Source organism: Ictidomys tridecemlineatus, chromosome 10 (genome assembly GCF_052094955.1).
Source record: "Ictidomys tridecemlineatus isolate mIctTri1 chromosome 10, mIctTri1.hap1, whole genome shotgun sequence".
NCBI classification, from domain to species: domain Eukaryota; kingdom Metazoa; phylum Chordata; class Mammalia; order Rodentia; family Sciuridae; genus Ictidomys; species Ictidomys tridecemlineatus.
Genome location: NC_135486.1, coordinates 112,495,041 through 112,518,435, shown reverse-complemented (window position 1 = coordinate 112,518,435; position 23,395 = coordinate 112,495,041). Strand labels below are relative to the sequence as shown.

Genomic DNA, 23,395 nt, shown 5'->3' with positions numbered 1-23,395 from the left:
TTGTGAGCAGCATTTCAGCTCTGCTAGTGCCATCTGCATTAGGATGGGTCAAGGTCTTGCTGACCATGTGTCTTCCCTTGGAAGAATCAGGCATGTCTCCCCTTTTTAATGATCCTCCTCTTTTGCAGCATGTATACTCATTGGCTTTCTGTTCTTTAGTGGTCTCATTAATCTCCCTTATCAGGAGGTTATGTGGCCCAGAGTTGCAAAGCTCTTCCCCCTGTCCTGGGTTCAGGCTGACTCAGAGGGCAAGAGCCTAATATTGGTTTTCTTGGCCCCTATATTTTAACCTTAATTTTTAAGTTTGACCTTTAACATCCAGCAAGTCAGTTTTATCAGTCTTAAATTTACAATACTCTGTTTTAACTTTAATGTTTATAACTTTAGAGTTAATTTTTTTACATAACACAATATCTTTTTTTATTAACTTATTTAATGTTGAGGATTGAACTCATTGACTCACTCATGCAAGGCAAACACTGTACTGCTGAGCCATAACTTTAGCCCCTTTTCAGTTAGTTTAATCCCTTTTAATTATTATCTGTCTACAAATGATGGCTTAGTATCTCAAATTAACTTAGGTTGTGTGTTAATGAAGATTTACTTCTATAACACATTAACAGGCTCAGTTATTGTAAGTTGTGGAGCAGGCTGAACAAATGTTAGCTTCGCTTGTTTGCCTCAGGTCTCAACACTCAACTCCACTCAAGGTTGAACACTGGACTTTCACCCATCTGTTATAATGGAAACCCACATCTGACTCCTGCCTGATCTGCCTGAAGGCAGAAGATGACACCCTTAGCAACTACAGTGATAAAATCATTGTATGCCAACAAGGCAGCTTGTGGACCCAGAGAGGCCATTAGATTTTGGCTATAAAATCTCTCTCTTGCGAGGTCCCCCTCTCTTGTTCTCTCTTTCTTATCTTACTTTTGCTCTCTTTTATTCTCTCTCTCATTCTCTTTCTCTTTCTTTCCCTCTCTCATACCCTTTGTTTTTTCTCTCTCTCTCTCCTTTCTCTGTTTCTCTCTCTCTCTTCTCTCTCTCTCTCTCTCTCTCTCTCTCTCTCTCTCTCTCTCTCTCTCTCTCTCTCTTTCTCTCTCCCTATTAATCAGACACTGCCACAATAAAGGTCTCTTGGTTGTTCTCAGTGTCATGGTCACTTTTTTAGTTATAATGAAAATACAAAGTGAAATTAGCAATAGTAAAAACATATCTAGCTTGTATATAATTTTGAACCTTGGCTGAGTTATGTATTTTTATTTGAAATTATAGTAATTTTTTTTAATAAAATCAATCTTTGAATATAACTCTAAATTAACTAAAATCTGGCCTACTTTGAAGTTATTTTAACATGCTGTAAGGTGGAAGGCAGAGCCTTATCTCAAGTAAGGCAGGGCTCTTCACAAATCTTAGGTAAAGTGTTTAAGTTCTAAAGCTGATCTTTGTCTCTCTTTTTAGATATTATTTTATAAAGTTTACATATATTGTTTTCAGACTCTGTATGAATGTTAGCTAGCACAATATGACATACATCTGAAACATTAATTCAGAAAAGGCTGAGCACTCTTTCTTTTATGTGGAAATATGACAAAAATCTTTTATAATATCAACCTTTAAACAGATCAGGCTCTCATTATCTTTTAAAATACTTTTAAATTTTTATATCCCAGTGTAAAAGGTAACATAAGGTTAGGTTACAAAACGTCAAATAATATAAATAAATCCCCAATAAAATCTATTATCCTCTTTAAGTTTAAATTACCATTACAGAAAATTTTAGTTTGGAGAATACCAACTTGATAAAATGTGCCTTTAAACTTTTTACCTTAAAGACTTGCATACCTGAAACATATGAACACATTCAATCTGTAAAAAGAGTAATGTACCACACTTTTATCAATGTTTTTATATTAACCAAGGTTAACTTTTAAAGAAAAATCTAGACTGTTTAATGTAGAACAATACTTTAAAATTAACATTGCTGTTTAACCAAGATTATTTGTTGTAGGCGATAAAATTCAGAGGCACAATGTAAATAATATTTTTTAGGAGGTTTTGTCATTTTAGCATATAAATATATCAGTACTTTAATATTTGTCTGTAGGGAAAGACTTTGAATAGTTTTAACTATTTGTGTTACATATATAACCTACTTATTTACATATAAACCTTTTAATATTTATTTTTTATTTTTAGACCTCTATATTACTTAATTAGACCTTTTTTTGTTTACTTAGATGTATTAAAATTATACTTTACCACATAAAGACTTTTTACCTGGAACCAATTTTTAAATGGTTTTAAAGATGATTTTTTCTCTCTTTTAAGATATTATTTTATAAAGTTTAAATATATTGTTTCCTGACTCTGTATGAATGTTAGCTAGCACAAAATGACATACATCTGAAACATTCGCTTATTTTTTAAAACCTATTAGATTTTTACTAAATATATTTTTATATTAGAACATTTTAATAATTTTTAATCCATTGATCCTTTTTTCTGTTTATACCTTGAAATAACCCTTATACATTCCTGAATTTAGATAAATTAATCTATTTTAATAAGATGAAATATTTGTTATTTATAGTCTTTAATTGAAATGTAGTTGAAACCTGTTGACTCCTTGTATGTAGAATTATACCTGTTGGGACTTTTAATTTGTAGTAACCTTGTTTTTATGATAACACAAAATATTTTTGGAGAAAGAGAGAGAGAGAGAGAGAGAGAGAGAGAGAGAGAGAGAGAGAGAGAGAGTTTTTAATTATTTATTTTGAAGATTTTTGTGGAGGCAATATTGTTATTTTATTTTTATGTAGTGCTGAGGATTGATCTCAGCGCCCTGCATATTCCAGGTGAGTACATTACTACTTGAGCCACATCCTCTGTCCCACACAAATAATTTTAAAAAAATTAATTTACCAACTTATGAAAACACCAACATTGTTTAGGTATTTTGCCTTATGGAATTTAAGGACTTAAGAGTACTTGATATTATATTTAAAAGTTAGCATTTTAACTTTGTATAACAATTAGATGTCTATAACAAACACATCCATGATTAATTTTATATATGTTTAGATGTAATTTATGTTTCATTTTTTAAAAACAGGGTATTAAACAGGTGCATTAAATAGTGTTAGTAATCATTTTTTCCTGTTGAAGAAAAGTCCTAGACAGAATGGATATCAGACACTTTATGAATATTAACATTTTAACAGCAGTTTAACAATCTAGAAAAAAACTGTGCATTGGTAACTTTTAAGAAATTTGTATTTTTATTTATTGTTCCAATTTAAATTGAACCTTTTAAATCATATTAACCAAAGGTATTTGGATCTATTTTTTAAATTTTAATTTATGAGCTCAGATGTCAATTACTTTTGTACCAAATATATAGAGACATGGCAATACATGTAGATGGACAGTACACCAGTGCACCCACACAAAGCAAAAAGACAAACAAAAGCCTTGTAACTTATTTTTAAAACCTATTAGACTGAAAGTTAACCCTTGTAAATTGGCCTTAGAATAAAGCAGAGTGTAATCAGAAAAACATATTAATCTAGGCATATTAGATCAAAATTATCAATTTGACAAATATAGAATTTTAAAAGTTTTTCTGACCTTTTCCTTGAGGAGGTCCTATTCATCAAAGCTAAAAAAGTTAAGGGAATACAGACAAATGAAAGGGTCTTATTTTTTTCCTGAAGGAACTTCCCAAAGATGCAGCTCCATTGGTCTCCTAGGGAGAGCGCCCAGGTTGGGGACCCATTCTAAACTGGTTTTTATGATTTCTTAAATTGTGGCCACCAAATTTTAGCCTTACATGGAAAAATCTTTGGACCACTTTTTTAATAGTTGGAAGTTATTCATGCTTGCAAATACTGAGAGACAAAAGTCAAACTTCCTAGACAAAATTATGCTTTTTGTTATACAATTTAGGAATAATAATTTTATAAAACACTTTAGTTTTAATCTGTCCTCTATAGGAACTCACATGATTTACCCAGTTGGCCACGTGGCCTAGTTCCTAAGTGAAGGCAATCTCCAGAATGCTTTTTTTTTTACCTTTAGCTTTTACTATTGACAATTCTTTTAGTCCTGTTGGCAGCACTTTACATTTTAATGAAAGCTGTAGTGAGCATACTTAAAACCATTTTAACCATTTTTTTCTCATTAGAAACAAATTGAGGTAGAAATTAACACAGAACACAAAGGGAACAAACAAAAACAAACCAACAAACAAAAGTTCTGAAAATTGTTAAGAAAATAAATTAAAGGGGTCCAGGTAACGATCTCTATAGAGCTTCCTTGTCCCATGATGATGGTGAAGGGAAGGAGTCCTGATGAGAGAAGAGCAGTTGTGAGATCAAAAAAAGGGCCCATGCACAACACAGAGACAGATAAATACAAGACAGATGGCCAGCAAACAGACACTGGACAAATGACAAATAGGAAGGCAGAAGCTGGAGAAATGACAAACAGCAAAACAGATGCAGGACCAGCAACAATCGGTAAGGTCACACAGGGAGAAAACTAATGGGGCAGAAACCACATCTCATTCTTTCCCCAAGAACAGATGAGGCCTCACAGGAAGGCCTCCAGTGGAACAGAGACAATGTCTCCTCATGCCCCCAGATACAGACAGATGAGGTCACACAGGGAGTCCTCCAATGGGGCAGAGTCATGACTCATGCTGCCCCAGGCAAAGGTAAGAGCCCACTGGGAGGCCTCCAGGGAGAAAGTGACAACATCTCCTCCTGTTCCAGGAAAGGTGTAAGCAACTGCATCCAATCTGGCATTTTTCCCAGAGGAGTCCACTCACCATATCTTACAGGCCAGCAGGAGGAGCATCCTAGAATGCTATAGCCCCCAGATGTTATAGTTAAAGCTTTATCCCAGGGTTTCACAAACTGACTTCCAGACTACTCGTGTATAATCGAATCAAGCCTTTATTGCAGCACACTAGTGGACACTCAACAGAATATAAAGCTATTCCCCAGATCAGCCCTGAACAATTGCAAGGGTGCTCCTTATAACCCTGAAAACCACAAAAGGGATGTTTGAAGGTCCAGCCAATGCAAGCAAGCCAGGTTTCAGAAGCGGAAGAGTGCAGTCAAGTGGCAGGAAGCCTAACCAATCACAGTTGGCTCAGTCACCCCAGTTACAGAAACAGAGCCCTGTTACCCTAGTTATAGAAACCATGCCCCATTAGGTAGTTCCATGTCCTTAAAGGTTTTGATATCAAAAGGAATAGAACAACTTGACTTAGTCATGACCCTTCTACTTGGCATGGTAGTTTTATAGAATGGAGGCACAAAACAAAATGAAGTCACATTTGCTTTTACTATCAGAGTATTTAATGGCAGAATTTGTACAGAATATATGAAACCTATACTGCCTTAAACATTCTCCTCTAAAAAGCAGCAGCAAGTTCTTATTGCAACTGTCTGGAACACATTATGGGTTCTTATTTTATATTGTATATTTTCTTCTCATTCAACAGAACAGTTCCTGAATTTGGAGGGTCCCCCTCCATGTAGATGAGAGGAATTACAGAGCATGCTGGGCCATTTATCTATGCCACAGTTTTCTCCTCTGCCACTATGAAGCCACTTTAGCAGAATTAGCTGTTTCATGGTTAAAATAGCTGCTAGAACTCTCTTGTACACCATTTCTTTTTTCTATGTTTCTCTCATCTTTTGGAATTGTGGAGCAGGGGTTGTATGACATAGAACACTCTGGCATGGGGCTGTGAGTATGACACATCTGAGTTGCTAGCCAGCCAGGCCAAAGGAGCGCCAGCCTTTGTGGGTTTTCATACAAAGGGAGTTGATGCATGGGGGCAATAAACAAAGTGTGCTGTGACTGGCCACCTTAATGAACATGAGCATGCCTGCCTCTGCGCTGCCATCTGAGCATCACACTTGGAGGAACAGACTCAATGAGTGGGAGAATGGCCTGAAGATGATTCCTCAGTCATTAATTCCTCGCTGTAGCACTCAGAGGACATAGGGAACTCAGCCTTCCCTCTGGCTCAAGGCAACAACATTGTCTGACAACAGATTTGGATGACACTCAACATGGCTCACATTTGTGTGAGGTAGAGGGAAGTCTCATTGTTTCAAAATGGTACATTTGCCATTCAACAGAAGGATATTATTAATTCTTCCAAGGATCCATATAAAGTCAATTTTCAAAAAGGGCTGGATGCTGAACTGGGAGAATTGCAGAGAGAGAAGGAAAAGCCCCAAAGTTTTATGACAAAGTTGTAAGAAAAAAAATGTCACCAGAAGCTCTCAATGAGTCCTCTGTGATTGAATAGATTGTGTTAAGCAAAATTTATTTATCAAAGTAACTTCAAAATATCACCCCCTTTTTTAGACTGGGAAATAATAAATTAAGGAAGGGCTAATACACCAAAGAGACATGCAAATAAAATGCCCTGGCAGAATGCCAGTCTGCACCTTGCAGGAGCACTCAAGTCTGGGAATGTGTATTGAGCATAAACCTAATAATTGGGTCATAAAATCTCAACTTCTCTTAGCTCATCATTATGACTTTGGTGTAAGGGGGGCCTTTTTAAATGGAGTTGGGAAAGAGAGAATGTGCCCAGTTTCTCTCACTTTGAGTTGGAGTTGTTGTTATATATCACCTACATGTTTCCTCCCTCATTGCCTGGTCCAGTTTCTGAGTCAGAGACTGGTCAGGCTCTTATCTATGGAATGACAATCATAGTGATCTGGCTTTGTCTTTCACTTTATAGATGTGGAACCTATTCACATGTGCTGTTTGAGAAGCTGGGAATTTCTGAGCCAACACCTTTGTCTTTCTTTGGAATGTTTCTGCACTACTGCAAGGTGAGTATGGTTGAGTTCCCTTTTTTTTATTTGGCAAAAAAATACCAGTTTATTGTCATTGATAAAAATGCACTTCTTTTGGAGGAAGTTCCCAGCTCTCATCCTTTTTGAAACGGTGTGCAAGCTCCACCCTGAGCATGGCCAGATTTTTCCCTGGGGCTCTGCTGTCAACTTTTCAAGAGCCTCAGTGAAACAGCTCAGATCTCTAGTTCATCTGCATTAGATGCTCATGATGTTGTTCAGACTTGTACATATCATAAAGGGGATGTTTAATTTGCCTTTGCACATTTCCCGGAAATTTATATTGTATTTAATATTTGATAAAAAATCTGTGAAAGAGAAGACATTAAGCACATTCAAACACTCCTATTCATAACTAGATCTCACGAATAGCTATTTAAAAAATTTTCATGGATAGATTTGAAACTACAATTTCTTGAGCAATGCATGTATTCATAGTTTGATAATTTGCACATACATACTTTCTTAATGTCTAAATTTGTGATTATTTCTAAGGAACTACTGACGTTTTACTACTGAAGTTACATGTAGAGGATTTGAGAGATGAAACAAAAGCATTCTGCATTTTTATTATCCTCAAAAGATAATACCCTGTCTGTAAGTCTTAGAAAGAAAAAATTATGAATGAGATCAGACAGTTCCTATCTATGGACTTGACATAATTAAACACAAGATGAGTATTGTTTTTTCAACGAAGGCACATTTAGTGATGTCAAATGACCAGAAATTGGGTGATTTAAAAATTACTAAAATTTAAGTCAACTGAATGGAATGTTCCAAAAGAAATGTGAAATTGTGACTTGCATTTGGAACTAACCTGGTTAGTTATTTGACTCAAGTCTTGACTACTGGACAGAAATTCATGAGCTCAAAACCAGAGGCCAGAAGAAAAGGCTACACTCTTCTCAGATTATCTCTCCCAAACCCTGAGGCTGGTTTATCTATTATAATTCTAAAATTCTGAGACCTAATGACCATCTGAGAATTCCATACTGCTATTCCTGCTCAAAAGGAATTATTTCCTATTCACGTTTTTCCTTTCAGACGTATACTAGACAGGCTGTAAGATCCACATAATTGGGGGTCTCCCTGTGAATCATAAAAATATCCCCCCTGAAACATAGCAACAGGAAGATTTATTTTTAAGTGTTAGAAGCAAAAACTTAGAGTACTAAGTTTGCTGACTCCCATGGGTAGGGTGACATCTCCCCATCTCTTCCACATTGAGCTGGAAAACTGGAAGGTGACCCCATTTGTCAATCCTCACTTATTTTTTCTCACTCCACAACATACATGAGAATCACTGATATGGTGTTGGTGTCCCTCAGAAGATCATGTGTGAGGCAATGCAAGTAAGTTCAGAAATAAACTGTTTAAATTGTGAAAGCCTTAATCTACTCACTATACTATTTCCTCAGTAAGGATTAACTGGTTTCAACTGTAGGCAGGTAGGATATTGGTGGAAGAGGTGGGTCTCTGAGGGCCTGGCTTCAGGGCATACATTTTGTCCCTGATTAGTGGAGTTTCTGTCTGATTCCTAGTGCCATGTCCTAAACTTCTTTATTCATTTACACTCTTCTGCCATGTTATTTTGCCTCACTGCAGACCACAGCAACAGAGTAAGTCGTGTATGAATTGAGACCTCTGAAACTGTGAGTCCAGTTGTTCTTGTCAGGGTCACAGTAGTGAAAAAGCCAACTAAACTAATCACATCAACATGGTTAACTAAAGAGGTGATTTGTGCCTTTAATTTCCTAATTTCCCCATGATTCTAGAAGGATTCATGAAAAAAATGAAAAAGATCTGGGGAAAAAAATGAGTGAAGTGTCCTTGAGAATGTCCCTGGGAAACTCACTCACTTTCTCTCAGTTTTAATTTTTTCACATCCAGGTGGAGGGAATGATTCAAATTTGGCAGGATTTCAAAAACAGTTCATGCACATGAGAAAATTATATAGAAAACTAGACTTGCTTCATATACCTAATCAAGGAAAACTAGCGAAACTGTGGCACAAACTGTAGTCCCAACGACTCTGGAGGCTGAGGCAGGAGAATCGCAAATCCAGGAGTCATTCTGAAGACATTTAAGAAGATATATCTGCCATTTGTCCCAGATATCCCACTCCTCGGTCTATACCCAACATAGAGAACATGGCAAAATCTTATCTCAAAGAAAATAGAGAATAATTACTTCAATATATACAATACTTCAAGAAAATTTAAGATTGACTCTAAATTCCCTTTTCTAATATCTCTTTTCTTTTTTTTTCTTTTTTGCTTTTAGATGTCTTAGAATAAGATCTTTCCTCTAATCTTCTCTTTTTAGCAAAAAAGTATAGAAGGTGGTATCACCATATTAGAACTTAAACCATACTACAGAGCAATAGTAATAAAAACAGCATGGTATTGGCACCAAGATAGACTGGTAGACCAAAGGTACAGAATAGAGGACACAAAAACTAACCCACGTAATAGCAGTCATCTTACATTAGACAAAGGCATGAAAACAAATATTGGAGGAAAAAAAAACTTTTCCACAAATGGTGCTGGAGAAACTGGCAATCCATATGCATCAAAATAAAATTAAAATCCTATTTCTCACCATGCACAAAACTCAACTCAAATAAATAAAAGACCTAAGAATTAAATCAGAGTCACCATGCGTATTATAAGAAAAAGAAGGCCAAAATCTCCCTCATGTCAGATTAGACCCCAACTTCCTTAATAACACTCCTATAGCACAAGAATTAAAACCAAGAATCAATAAGTGGGGTGGATTCAAACTAAAACGTTTCTTCTCAGCAAAATAAACAATCAGTGAGGTGAATAGAGAGTCTACATCTTGGTAGCAACGTTTTACCCCTAACACATCAGATACAGCACTAATCTCTAGGGTATATAAAGAACTCAAAAAGCTAATGACCAAAAAACTAATATCTCACCCAATAAATGGGCCAAAGAACTGAAGAGACACCTCTCAGAAAATGATTTATAATCAACTAACAAATATATAAAAATGTTCAACATGCCTAGCAATTAAAGAAATACAAATCAAAACTACTCTAAGATTTCATCTCACTCTATTCAGAATGCAGCTATTAAGAATACAAACAACAATAAGTGTTAGTGAGGATGTGGGGAAAAAGGAACATTCATACATTGCTTATAAGACTGTAAATTGGTACAGCCAATATGAACAATAGTATGGAGATTCCTTGGAAATCTGGGAATAGAATCACCATTTGACCCAGCTATTGCTCTTTTTGGTCTATACCCAAAGGACTTAAAAACAGCATACTTCAGTGACTCAGCCACATCAAAGTGTATAGCAGCACAACTTACAATAAACAAACTGTGGAACCAACATAGACGCCTTTTAGTAGGTGAATGGATAAAGAAAATGTGATATATATATATAAACAATGGAATATTAGTCAGCAATAAAAGAGAATAAAATCATGACATTTTCAGGTAAATGTATAGAGTTTGAGAAGATAATGCTCAGTAAAGTTAGCTAATTCCAAAAAAACAAATGTCAAAGGTTTTCTCTGATATAAAGAGGGTGATTGATAATGGGGCTTGGGGGGGAGCATGGGAGAATTTAGACAAACTCTAGATAGAACAAAGGGGTGGGAGTGCTAAGGAGGGGGCATGGAGGAATAAAAAGATGGTGGAATGAGATGGATATCATTACCTTAAATACATATATGAAGACCTTAAAGGTGTAAATGTACTTTCTATAGAACCAGAGATATGAAAAAAATGTGCTTTATATGTGTACTATGAATTGTAATTCATTCTTCTGTCATATATAAAAAGTTAAAATAAAAAGAAATAAAACAGAGGATTCAGAGTGGGAGTAATAAACCAACTTTGTCTTGCAGTGGAGTGCACTGGGACCTGGACTTCATGTATGAGAAGATGCATGCACCAAACCAGAGAGAGACCACAGTGAGGTGGGAGCTGCAAGTGGCAAAGGAATTTGTCTTATACTTTGAAGGATGAAGCCATAGGATGTAGAAATCAGGATGATATTTTATTTATCCTGAGTCCCTGGGGAAATAAGGAGTGGAGACCAAATGTGATGCCAGAAATATGGGATAATGTGTTCATAGTGATAAGAAACTTTTGATCCAAGAAAACAAATTGTAAACAAATTTTTTCTATCTCTAATGATCTAGCAGCTAAAATAATTGAAATATGCTTTTTTCAAAACAAGTGAAATCTAAAATCTGCCTTCATGATCATGATGACTCTAAATTGCAAAATTTCTGGACTTTATTAAGGACCAAAATTTAGGTCTCCTCTCAGTAAAAAAAAAATGCGTATGTATATGTGTGTATATGTATACATATTGTGTGTGTGTGTGTGTGTGTGTGTGTGTGTATGTGTGAGTCTGTATATATGGGGTTGTTATGTGAGTGAGCATGTGTGTGATTTATATAGATTGCTTGTGTTTGTTGCTCACTTTATGAGTCTGAGTTTAAGAAAAGGTGCTTAGCATCTAATATGTGTGTCTGTGTGTGTGTGTGTGTGTGTGTGTGTGTGCATGTGTGTGTTCTAGATTATGTTACAGAATTTTGGTCAAATACTGCTGCCCACAACCAGTGTGGGCAGCTAAACTTAAGGTCACTCGTGGGAATTTCCTGGGATACCAAATAAAACACAGAAACACACTTTACCTTTGAATCAAGCTTCAGGATGGCTCCCCTGCTCTTGGCCTCAAGCTCCCCAAATGGGAGAATGAGGAAAGTCACCAGAGGCTGGCAAGAGAGAGAGCTAGTATGTTCAGAAGTGAGCTTTTGTTGCGGGGGAACCTAATTCTTTAAAAAGTTTCATCCAAAAAAGGTCAAGAGGGGCAGGGTTACAGGTGAGAAATTCAACCGCTGGGGCTGTGGGAAGAAACACCTACACATGAAGACACATTCGGCTACTTCAAGGATTCAGGCAATATCTAGGTCCCTACAAAAGTAACCGACAGAATCTCTTCCAATTACAAAAAGGAGAATGCCAGTAATTCAGCCCAACAGCTCCCTCATATTCCAGCTTATTTATTTGAAAAAGGAGGCGATGGTTCACTTTTTTGAATCCCTGAATTCTTATTTTAAAGGCTCACCATCAAACTATTGCAATAGAGAATTAGTAGAGAGAATTACTAGCAAAGAGAACAACACAAAAATATAACATGCAGAATGTTTAAGAATGTTTCCAGGGTTTTTTGGTCAGCTAAAAAGTAGGATCTTTTAGTAGAGAGAATTAGTAGCAAAGAGAACAACATAAGAATTTAACATACAGAATGTTTAAGAATGTTTCCAGGGTTATTTGATCAGCTAAAAAGTAGGATCCTAAAAATCAATTTTACTTTTTTTTACATCTTGAATATAATGGTGAAGCTCCAAAAGATCCAAGCTCTTATTATTCTTTTGACAAATACCCAACAAATGGTTTTTAACCTTCTTCCAATCTCATTGGGAAGCATTGTATTTGGTTAGCATGACATTTGAGTCTTTCCTTAAATTTCAAATCTGAAACTTCATTACTAATATTTATGACAGTAGCCTCTAAAGCATTTAGCTTAGTATCAATCTTTCATCAATATTTATTTGATTATGAAGAGCCTTGGAAGTATTCTGAGCCATATTATTAAGAAAATTTGCATGTTGAATATTTTGAGATATGGCCACTGAAGCTGTGACCATTGAAGCAATAAAAGAAACCAAAGCAACAACTCCCACTATTATGAGCACATTTAGATCTCACTAGCTGGGCATGTATTTGTTTTAAGACTTGAAAACCAGCTTCAGTGTACCATGGCTCTGAAATATTAGCTGGTAATAAGACAAAAGAAGGCTAATGGAGTATTCCTTTTCCTCTAATATATCTGGTGATACAGTTAGTTAAATTACAATTACTACATGTTACAAGATATCTATAATCTTTCCATTTAATTTTTACATTCCAGTAATTAAGACATAAAGGAGATTGAACACATGCTCATAAGCCATAACAAGAATCTTCCTTACAGTTCTTGCCTACAAAGTCTGGTAAAGGCTTGTCAGTAAAATGTAAGAATTCTGAGGCAGAAATTAAGTACCAAACATCTTTCTGAATGCCATCTTTGCGGAAAGTCAAGATGTTGCTAACAAATCCTCCAGGAGTTGGCAGTACTCTTGCATAACTGCATTTTATCAATTTTAGGAGACCAGTACAAAATATAGCCACCATTTTTTGACACTTTATGTTGTAGTGGAAAAGTATTTATATAATCTATCCACTTAGGAAAACTGCCAATTTCTATTGCAGAACAGTTAGGACAATGAGATATTATTCATGGACGTTCTGGTGAGATTACTGTTTTGTTATGGAAAAGTCCCATTTTAATAACTCATCTAATATAAGGTTTTAAGTCTCCATTAACAATACAATTAGTTGGTCTAAGTCTCCTAATTCTGTCTTTCCCTCAAATAACACTTTTAGACAACAAGCATGTTTATCATGGAACCAACACAACATAGCCAGAATAATTAAATCCAGTCACATCATTGAGAGTAATATGAGTATCTGTAAGTCCTCCAATCATATGTGAGTCATTAGTAAATGCTGGGATGGATTCTCCAGTCCACACAGCTGGGTGTACTAAAGGTGGATCTGGAAAATATGTACAATAAGTTTCTCTCTGATTCTCTTTTACCCAACAGCTCAATAGAGCTGTTACTGCAGCAAGCATCACCATTGGAGTTTTAGCTTTTCCTTGCTGTCAAATCATTCCTGTAGCCCATATTGTCAATTTCTTCAGGTCCTTCCATGATTACCTTCCTTGTTTGGTTTCTCAGGGTCCCTCTTCTTTTCTTCTTTCAAGTATCTTTTAAAATTGTTTTTAGCTGTAGATGGACACAATATCATGTTTTCTAACTTTTGAGTGAAGGCTTCTCTGGGTCTATCTTCAGTCATTTGAATCTAGGTTCTAAGTCCTCCATGCCTGATGGTGTGTTCAGGTACCCAAATAGGACAAAAAGCACATTCTGGAAAAATACAAGCGTGACCTCTGCCCCACATAATCACTGGGTCTTGTCCTTTCCATTTATCAGTCTGTAAGTCCTAAAGGGCCTGTTGCTGTGAAAGAGATGTGTCACTCAGTGCAGTGTGACCTTCTGAGTCATAATTTAGAAAATTTAAAACAAATAGAGCATTATTGAGGTTATATTGGGGAGTCATAGTCCTATATCCCCCTTTTAGTTTTTGTAATTGTAGCTTAATAGATAAGTGAGCTCATTCTACAATGGCTTAACCTTGAGGGAATATGGAATATTCCTTATGGAATAACTGCTTTATGGTAAATCCAAAACTCTTGATGAAATTGTTGAAAAGAAGAGCTTACATAAGCCAGTGGATTATCAGTTTTAATCTGTATCATAGTGAGGTCCTAAGCAACTTAGCAAGACTCTCTTTCAAAATCAAAAGGACTGGGCAACAAAATCAGTAAGAAATGTTAAAAGATCCATTTTACAGGTATCTGCATGGTGGTGAGCAGGTGATTACCTGGATAAGGCCAGCCTGTAGTTTAACCAGGCAAGTTAGAAAGTCACTGGCCCACATAGAGGGGCATTGTGCAGGCTTTTCAGGCGTTTTCAACATAACCCCATGATGCACATTCTGTCCTCACTGATTAATTCTCTCAGTTCTCTTTGATTTATTGGTTTTGACCTCTTTTCCTTCTTGTTTTCCTGACTATTGAAATGATTCTGATTGCAAAATGGCTGAACTCCTTTTACCTCTGACTGTCTGCTGACTCATAGAATTCAGTGACTTCACATTTAGTAATAAATAAAAAAAAGGTCATCTGTGGATTTGTGTTTACAAGCAGTTCTGCAGCATTTTGTAACTGTGTTGGGAGTGTTCTGGAAGATGTGGAAAAAAATATGTAACCCATGTGAAGTTGAAACATCAACCAGGATTTTTAGAAGGTCTCTTGAACTTTCAATGAAAAATGGAATTACAAGATTTTGCTCCAGGGCCCTGCTTTTTGATGGTAGTAATTAGCTATGTAACTGTATATGGTGAGTTAAAATTTCTGGGGCTTAGTTGCTCTTTCATAAAATGATAATTATAGCCATACATATCTCATAGAATTGTTGGATGGGTTGTGCCAGTTAATGAAGGAGAAGTCCTTACAACAACAACAACAACAAAATATTAGAAAAAATAGTAGAAGGAATTGGACGTCACTTTCCTATGTTCATATATGAATACATGACCAGTAAAATTCCACATAACTTACAACCACAAAAATGGCATCCTAATTTGAATAAGTTATACTCCATGTATGTATAATGTCAAAATACAATCTTCTTTCATATATATCGAAAAACCACAAATAAAAATTTAAAGAGTTAAAAAATAAACACTAGCTATTTTTCTTGAGGTAAGGGGTGTGTGGGGGTGTGGTGTACATTTCTCTCTCTGCACTCCCAGTTGAGAATCCTCTCTAGACTTTAGGGCTCAGAGCTTCCACGGCAGGTGTGTCTTTTTTGAGATCCTGGCTATCCCACCTTTGTGCATCATGATCATAGGATCTCTTGGTTCCTGACTGAACTGCAGGAACTTATGGACTTTAATATATAAGATAAGTAGAATAATGAGGAAAAGGTGTGTTTTATATCAATCCTGAGAGAGCCAGGAAGTCCTGAGCAAGTCCTGTGATTCAGATAATAAGACCCGTGGACATCTTAGGTCAATTCTAGGCAATACCCATCACCTACATGAGGAAACAAGTCTAGGCACACCCAACAGCTCACACTTCCTTTTTATTTAGTTTTGTTGATTCTGCTGTTTTTATATTTTTTGAAAAATGATTGAGTTTAAAAAAGGAAAGAATGAGTGAGTCAAATTCTGCTACAAGTTTCAGTAAAGTATTCTTTAACTTCACAGAACTCATCCAAATTTATAATTTAAAATCTATATATCTGGGTCTGTTTTATCTTGCTGTTTAGTGTTTCATTCCCCCAACAAAGGTTAAAATTCATGAAAGCCAAGTTTCTGGATAGTTCATGTGTAATGCTTGACACAGGTCCTGAACACAGTGGGCATACATCTCATTCAACCTGCAGTGACTATGGTGTGAGGAACATTCCTCCTTCAGTCCAAGAGGATGTGTTCCTGGACCTGACAGTCTTCACACCACTCCAAACACAAAACCCAGAGTACTTGGCTATTCCCTCTCCCCGCCACAAAGCTTAGATACTTCTGCCTCCCAAAGTTGGCAAGATGAAAATAGTCCCTACTTAAAAGAAAGAGCATTTGAGAGCTGAGTTTAAAAAATCAACTTTCTTTTTTTCTTTCATTTCATTCTTTTTTTCTTTTTGCATACTTAATATTATGACCTGTGAGTTTTGAATATAAAACAAAAGCCAACACCATGAGCAATTTATTTGCCAGTAAAAGTAATAACAGGCTTCTGTAAAGAGATATTATGTGGGCTGACGATGCACAAGAGAATGGACTGTCCCATGCCAAGAAAGAAGCTCCACCTTTAAACTTGCTAAGAATGTTTTTTCTCATACCTTTATGATTACTTTATTTGGAATCCTACAATTGCATGTTCATGTGTGCCCCTCTCAAATCAGCATGGTATCTGGGGCTGAGTGTCTATATAACCACGTACTTAGAGCAGACCTTTATACTTAAACTATGGAACAAATGCAGGTGTCTTTCAACACATGAATATATAAAGAAAAAAAAATACACACACACACACACACACAATGAAATATGACTCAGCCTTAAAGAAGAATAAAATGGCATTTACTGGTAAATGGATTTACCAGTAAATTTTTTTACCAGCAATATTATGTTAAGCAAAAAAGACAATCCCCCCAAACCAAATTTCAGATATTTTCTCTGATATCTGGATGCTAATTCACAATAGAGAAAGGTATAGAAAAGAATAGAACTACTTTGGATTAAGTAGAAGTGTGTGAAGGGAACAAAGGGGGTTTATGAGTAGGAAGTATAGTAGAATGGATCTCTTGGTTGTATATGATGTAGAGTTACCTGGATTGTGTAATTATATATGCACATAAAGTAATACTGTCTGATTCATTTTATTTTATTTTATTTATTTTATTTTGAGAGAGGGTCTATCTAAGTGGCATAGGGCTCAATGAATTTCTGAGGCTGGTTTTAAACTTGCAATCCTCCTTCCCCAGCTTCCAGAGTCTTGGAGATCACAGCAAGGAATAAGTTGTCCTACTGCTCAAGATAAATTAGGAAAGACTATACCAAAATAGGTGCTGTGGGACCTGGGTTTTGAAGGGTAAGCTGAAGTCTTTTGTTAGGCACAAAAACATTCTAGGTGCAAATATTTATGTATAAATATATAGCCAAATATTTACGGATGTAGCTTGTTTTGATGAAGGTCTCATGTATTATCATGTCAGCAGCTATGGTGCCATGAACGCATAAGGCGATTAAGTGCTAATGGCTTTGCTTGAGTTCTCATAATATAATATAACGTTTGAAATTATTGATTACACAGTGATGTATTAATTTTTCCACCAAATATGAACTAAGCATACTACAGAAGTTCCAGGCCAGATATAAAATCTAGGTCTGGCCACTCACCCCCAAAATCAAACGCAAAGGGTAATTGTAAAAAGCAAGTAAAGTACTTTAATCTGTTTAGCCACCCCAGGAAGACATATTTTAGGCATGTCTTCAGGGTGCTGACTTGACCTGAAGGCTTTAATAGAATAAGAATTAGGGCAGTGGGGAAGAAATATGCATTATTAAGCAATCTTGCACAAACTGTAGTCTCATAGATCACTATCTCAGTTCTAGCACTGTGAGGTGGCTCCTGAGAAGTCCTAATCACTTGAAAGGGGTAAATTTTTACTGCTCAGGATGTTCATCTACCAGACCTGGAATCCTAGAAGAGGCAATGTAGATGTCATGATATGATTCCTTTTGTTGAGGGAACAGTCTCTTCATAGTGATCTGTCTACAAGGCTCTGCCATTCCTGGAAAAAATTGAAAAATGAATAAGAAATTCTAGGCACAACTATGGGGCTCTGAAAAAAAGCTACTTTAAAAGCTGACAATCAGGACTGGGGCTATAGTTCAGTTGGTAGAGTGCTTTCCTTGCATGCACAAGGCTCTGGGTATGATCCTCAGCACCAAAACAAACAAAACAAGACAAAACTAAACAAAAAAATCCCCCAAAAGGTGACAATCAAATGTTGCTTCAATCTTGCTTCAATCTTCAAGGTGGTATCAGATTAGATATATTTGGGGCTAAAAATTCTTATTTTGCTGGTTTTTAGATAAGCACGCCTTAAATAATTAACATGTCTTGTGAAAAGCTGTGTAGTCACAAATATTAGGTTAGTAAAGGATACCTATTAAAGGCAGAATGCCGAGATTTATTCTGCTTTTAGTTACCCATTGGACAGCTGCTGGCCTCAAAGTTAATGAAATTACCAAAGGAAGTTTGTTTAAGTCAATGGTTTAAAAGATCAAATGAGGAGAGTGCATGATTCTTTGCCAACTGCAAAGAGGTCACCTGACCCCTCAAATTCCAGGAGATGCATAGATGCCCTTTCCACTGGCTACATGCCTGGCCACACCTCCTTTCCTAGCACATAAATTGGCTTCACTGAATTACAGCTTGACACATTTTGGCAAAAAAAAAAAATGCCCACATAGCAAAAAAAAAAAAAAACAATTCAGAAGACAGAACTGCTGAAGAAAAGTGGTGATGGACCTGATCCCCAATTTTTCCATAGAGACCTGGATCCTCCTGGCTATCTTCCTGATGCTCCTATATCTGTGAGTAGTTGTCCAGTATTCTCTCCTCTGTAACCCTGGAGGTGGGGACATAATCATGTTCCTCTTTCCCTTTTCTATTTGAAGATCAAAAGAGATGATGGAAATGAAATTTCTATAAACACTTAAAAAGTTCCTATTGAGCTTAAGCAGACCACTTGAGCTCCCTGCCCTCAATATTCCTGTGGATAGGGCAACTGGTGTTGAGATTTGTTTCTGGGTTTATCTGATTGGTTCTGTATTTTCATCTAGAGGAAGAAACCAGAATTCAGCATATACAGCTAAATAATAACTATTATAATATTCAGTGGGAACATCACTCCCTTTCAAACTTAGGGAATTCTGGGGACAACCAGTTTACTTGGGTTTTGTCTCTTTATCTTTTTGGATTTCTGCCTATTGCAGAAGACATGCAAGAGGACTATCCCCTGTTCATGTGGTGACTCCTGCCCCCTCTTGCCCCCAGCACCATCTATACACCACACCAATTTCCTCACAGACTCCCTGGAAGGTTGACTGCATAATTCCCTCTTTTTATCCTGGCACTTCCCTCCCTTATAAAATTCAATTATTTCACCCTGAAATTCACAGAACTGTTTCCTTCTAAATGATAAGTGTCTAGAGCAGAGAATAACTGACAGAAATTTTAAGAAGTTTTATTGTTTCCTTTTGTATTATTTTTGCTCTCTCTGAGATATTAGCCTCATAAAGAGACTTATTTCCCCTCAATATGAAATCTTTTAGCAGCCTGAACAAAATCACAAAGCCAATTTGGGTTTACTTTTTTTTCTCTACACTCCAACATGAACTCATGAATGAATATCATCTAGTAGGGAAATTGCTTTTACTAATGGGATCCTGACATCATGAAGCAGAGGGAAAGAGGTTATTTTGAGTGTGGGTAGGAGAGATTCCACACAGGTCACATCTGACATTTGTCTCAATTTCATTCTTAAAAGTAAGGAATCAAAATAGCATGAAAATAAAAATATAGATCTGGCTTTTATTCTCTGAAAGAAAAAGTACTAATTCAGGGTGTTGTGGCAACATAATCTTCTCTCTGCAGAGATTTTCTAGTGAATCAATGTAGTTTAATTTTACTGCATGTAATGACAGAATTTGTAAAGAGTATGTGAAAACTATACTGCCTTAAACATTCTCCTCCAAAGAAGCAGCAAGTACTTATTCAACTGTCTGGAACACATTATGGGTTCTTATTTTATGTTGCATATTGTCTGCTCTGTCGCCAGGACTGTAACTGAATTTTGGAAGGTCACCTTCCATGTATCTAAAAGGAATTGCTGGTCATTTTGAGCTATTTAAACATGCCAGACTTTTATTTTCTGTGCTACTATGGGGCAATCTTTGCAAGACTGGTTTTTTCGTGATTGAAGTAGCTGCCAGGAATCTCTTGTTCACCATTTTCCTTTCATCTATTATCAATGCTGATAGGGGTGAAGATTTTAGGATCCAGAAACCTCAGGCATGGGGCTTTTAACATGACACATCTGTGTTGCAGGTTGGCCAGCCCAAGGAAGCACCAGTCTTTGTGGGTTTTCATACAAGGAGAGTTGATGTGTAGAGGCAATAAACAAAACTGTTTTGTGATTGACTGCCTTGGTAAACATGAACATGCCTGACTCTGTGCTGCCATCTGAGCATCACCAGTTGGAAGATCAGACTCAATGAGAGGAGGAATGGCCTGGAGATGATTCCTCAGTCATTTATTCCTCATAGAAGCACTAAGAGTATAAGGGAACTTGTGAACGTCTAGTGCATTCGGGTCCCTGGGTAAGGGTCGCGAAATCACCGGGACACAGGGGATGCAGAGCCAAGGCAGCGATTGCAACTGCATGCTGAGGTTTATTTGCAAGTTCCTTTTATATTCTTTTTTTAATTCTTTTTTATTGTTGGTTGTTCAAAACATTAAATTGTTCTTGATATATCATATTTCACATTTTGATTCAAGTGGGTTATGAACTTCCATTTCACCCCATATACAGCTTGCAGAATCACATCAGTTACACTTCCATTGATTTACATATTGATATACTCATGTATGTTGTATTCTGCTGCCTTTCCTATCCTCTACTATCCCCCCTCCCCTCCCTTTTATATTCTTTTTCTAACAAAGCAAGCAATGCTTCAATAACATTTCATCTACATTGCCCAAATATCATGTCTCAGCGGGTACACAGAGCTAAATTCAGATTGTTCCTGTTTATTTGATAAGTACCCTCCCAAAGTTGTTTGTAGACATTATCTAATCCCCGAATGTACTGTTCCCAGGTCCGGTATGCAGAAAGCTTCTTCCTCTTGGCCAGACCATGCAGGACTTGTGAATCTGCGATAAAGGGAAGAGAACGTTTTCTCCTCCTAGCTGATGGCTTGCCTCAGCTGACCTTAATCACAGCTACAGCCCTTGCAAAAAGTCAGGCCTGAGGGAGCTAAACTCTGCACACTTAAACCCCAACAGGAACTCAGCCTTCCTTCTTGCTCAAGTCACTTAGATTGTCTGACAATGAATTTGGGTGACACTCAACATGGCTCACATTGGTATGAAGCCAATGGAAGTCCCAGTTTTCTTAAATGTCACATTTGTCATTCAACAGAAATAAGAATACTATGACTGCTTCCAAGTATCCATGTGAAGTTAAATTTAAAGAAAGGCTGAATGCTGAACCAGAGACATGGCATAGAAAAAAGGAAAAGTATGAAAGGTTTATGTCCAAATTGCAAGAAACAATGTTACCATAGGTTCTCAGTGGACACTCTGTGCTTGAATGAATTTGGTTACCCAAAATCTCATAATGAAAGTCATGTAAAAGCATTGGCCCTTTTTTACTAGGAATCCTACGTTAAGGAAAGGTTAACATACCAAGTACACATAGCAACTGTGATGCCCTGGCAGAATGCCAGCCTGAACTTTTAAGGCACATTCAAGGCTGGGAATGTTTATTAAGAACAAACACAATTATTGGGGCCCTGAAGACTCAAGTTCTTCTACCTAATCATTGTGCCTCTTGTGGCAGGAAGTTAGCTCTAAGTGGTGTTGGAAAACAGAATGCGCCCTTGGAGTTTTTCTTGTTATGTATCACCTACATGTTACCTATCTCACTGCATGTCCAGTTTCTGAGTCAGAGACTGGTCAGGCCCTTATCTATAGAATGACAATCAGGGTGACCTGGCTTTCTATTTCACTTTATAGATATGGAACCTATTCTCATGGGCTATTTAAGAAGCTGGGAATACCTGGGCCAACACCTCTGCCTTTATTTGGAACTCTTCTGTACTACCGCAAGGTGAGTGTGCTTGAGCTCCCTCTATTTTTTCTCCTGAGTACAAATGCCAGTTTAGTGCCATCAGTAAAAATGTTCATCTTCAAGAGAAATTTAGTAGTTTTTATTCTTTGAGAAACCATGTTCAGGCACCTTCTGGAGCATGGCCAGGTTTTCCCTGGAGCTCTGATGTCAACTCTTCAAGAGCCTCAGTGGAACAGCTTGGATCTCAGGTACATCTGCATTTGATCTTCATGATGTTGTTCAGACTTTGAATTCATCATAAAAAAAGATGTTTAACTTGCTGGGTGCACATTTCCAGGAAGATTATATTGTTCTTAGTATTTGAGCAAGAAGTCTGTAAAAGAGGGCATAGTAAACACCTTCAAACACTCCTATTCTTTGCAAGATCTCATGAGTCCCTTTGTAAATAAAAAATACTCATTAATGTCTTTGAAACTACAGTTTCTGAAGTACCCCAAGCATTCATAAGTTGATAATTTGCACATACTTAATTTTTGAATGTGCAAATACCCTGTGGTTATTTACCTGGCTTCACCCAAGTTTTACTTCTTGTGACATATTTGGAGGATTTACCAGATGAAACAACAGCATTCTGCATTTCTTCTTATCATTCAAAGATACCACCCTAGCAGTGAGTATTAGCAACGAATAAGTATGAATGGGATAAGGTAGCCCTTGTCTATGGATTTACATAATTAAAGATGTGTATTGTTTTTTAACAAAGGCAGTAGAACATATAAAATGAGCAGCAATCACATGATTTAAAAAAATTAAAACTTAAGTTAACTGAATAGAATGTAAAATGTTCCACAAGAAATGTGAATTTTCAACAAGCTTTTGTCATTAACCCATTTAGATATCTGACTCAGGGCCTGACTACTGACAGTTATTCATGAACTCAAAACCAAAGCCAGAAAAATAGGCTACACTCTGCTCAGATTATCTCTTCCGAACACTGAGGCTTATTTATCATACTCTAATTCTATAATTTTGAGCAGAATTATAGATCCCCCTGAGAATTATAGACCCCCTGAGCCTCTGAGAATTCCATTCTGCTATTCCTGCTGAAAATGCATTATTTCCTATTCACGCTTTCCAGATCAACAGTATACTAGACAGAATGTAAGATCTACATAATTGAGGGTCTCCCTGTGCATCATGAAAACATCATCCCTGAAACATAGCAATAGGAAGATTACTTTTAAAGTGTTAGAAGAAAAAACTTAGAGAAAGTACTTAAGGCATCTCTCCATCTTTTCCACTTTGAGCTGGAAAAATGGAAGGTGACTCCATTTTGACAATCCTTACTTACTCTTTCTCACTCCACAACATGCATAAAAATCACTGTTGTGCTTGTGGTATCCCTCAGAAGCTCATGTGTGAGGCA

The 23,395-nt window shown here is 36.7% G+C and overlaps 2 protein-coding genes and 1 long non-coding RNA gene across 3 annotated transcripts in view; 2 read left to right on the top strand and 1 right to left on the bottom strand.

The window, feature by feature from the left end:
• The window catches only part of LOC144367625 (cytochrome P450 3A11-like), a 492,905-nt gene that overhangs the window by 28,757 nt on the left and 440,753 nt on the right, over positions 1-23,395 (bottom strand). The window lies entirely within an intron of this gene.
• LOC144367660 (uncharacterized) lies at positions 6,793-11,218 on the top strand. Its single transcript, XR_013427187.1, has 2 exons — positions 6,793-6,866; positions 10,771-11,218. It is a non-coding gene; the product is annotated as an uncharacterized LOC144367660 (long non-coding RNA).
• LOC101972654 (cytochrome P450 3A9) overlaps positions 18,549-23,395 on the top strand; it is a 28,627-nt gene continuing 23,780 nt past the window's right edge. Inside the window, 2 exon segments of the mRNA XM_078024777.1 lie at positions 18,549-18,709; positions 21,915-22,008. Coding sequence (XP_077880903.1) covers positions 18,639-18,709; positions 21,915-22,008 — 165 coding nt within the window. The 5' untranslated portion in view covers positions 18,549-18,638.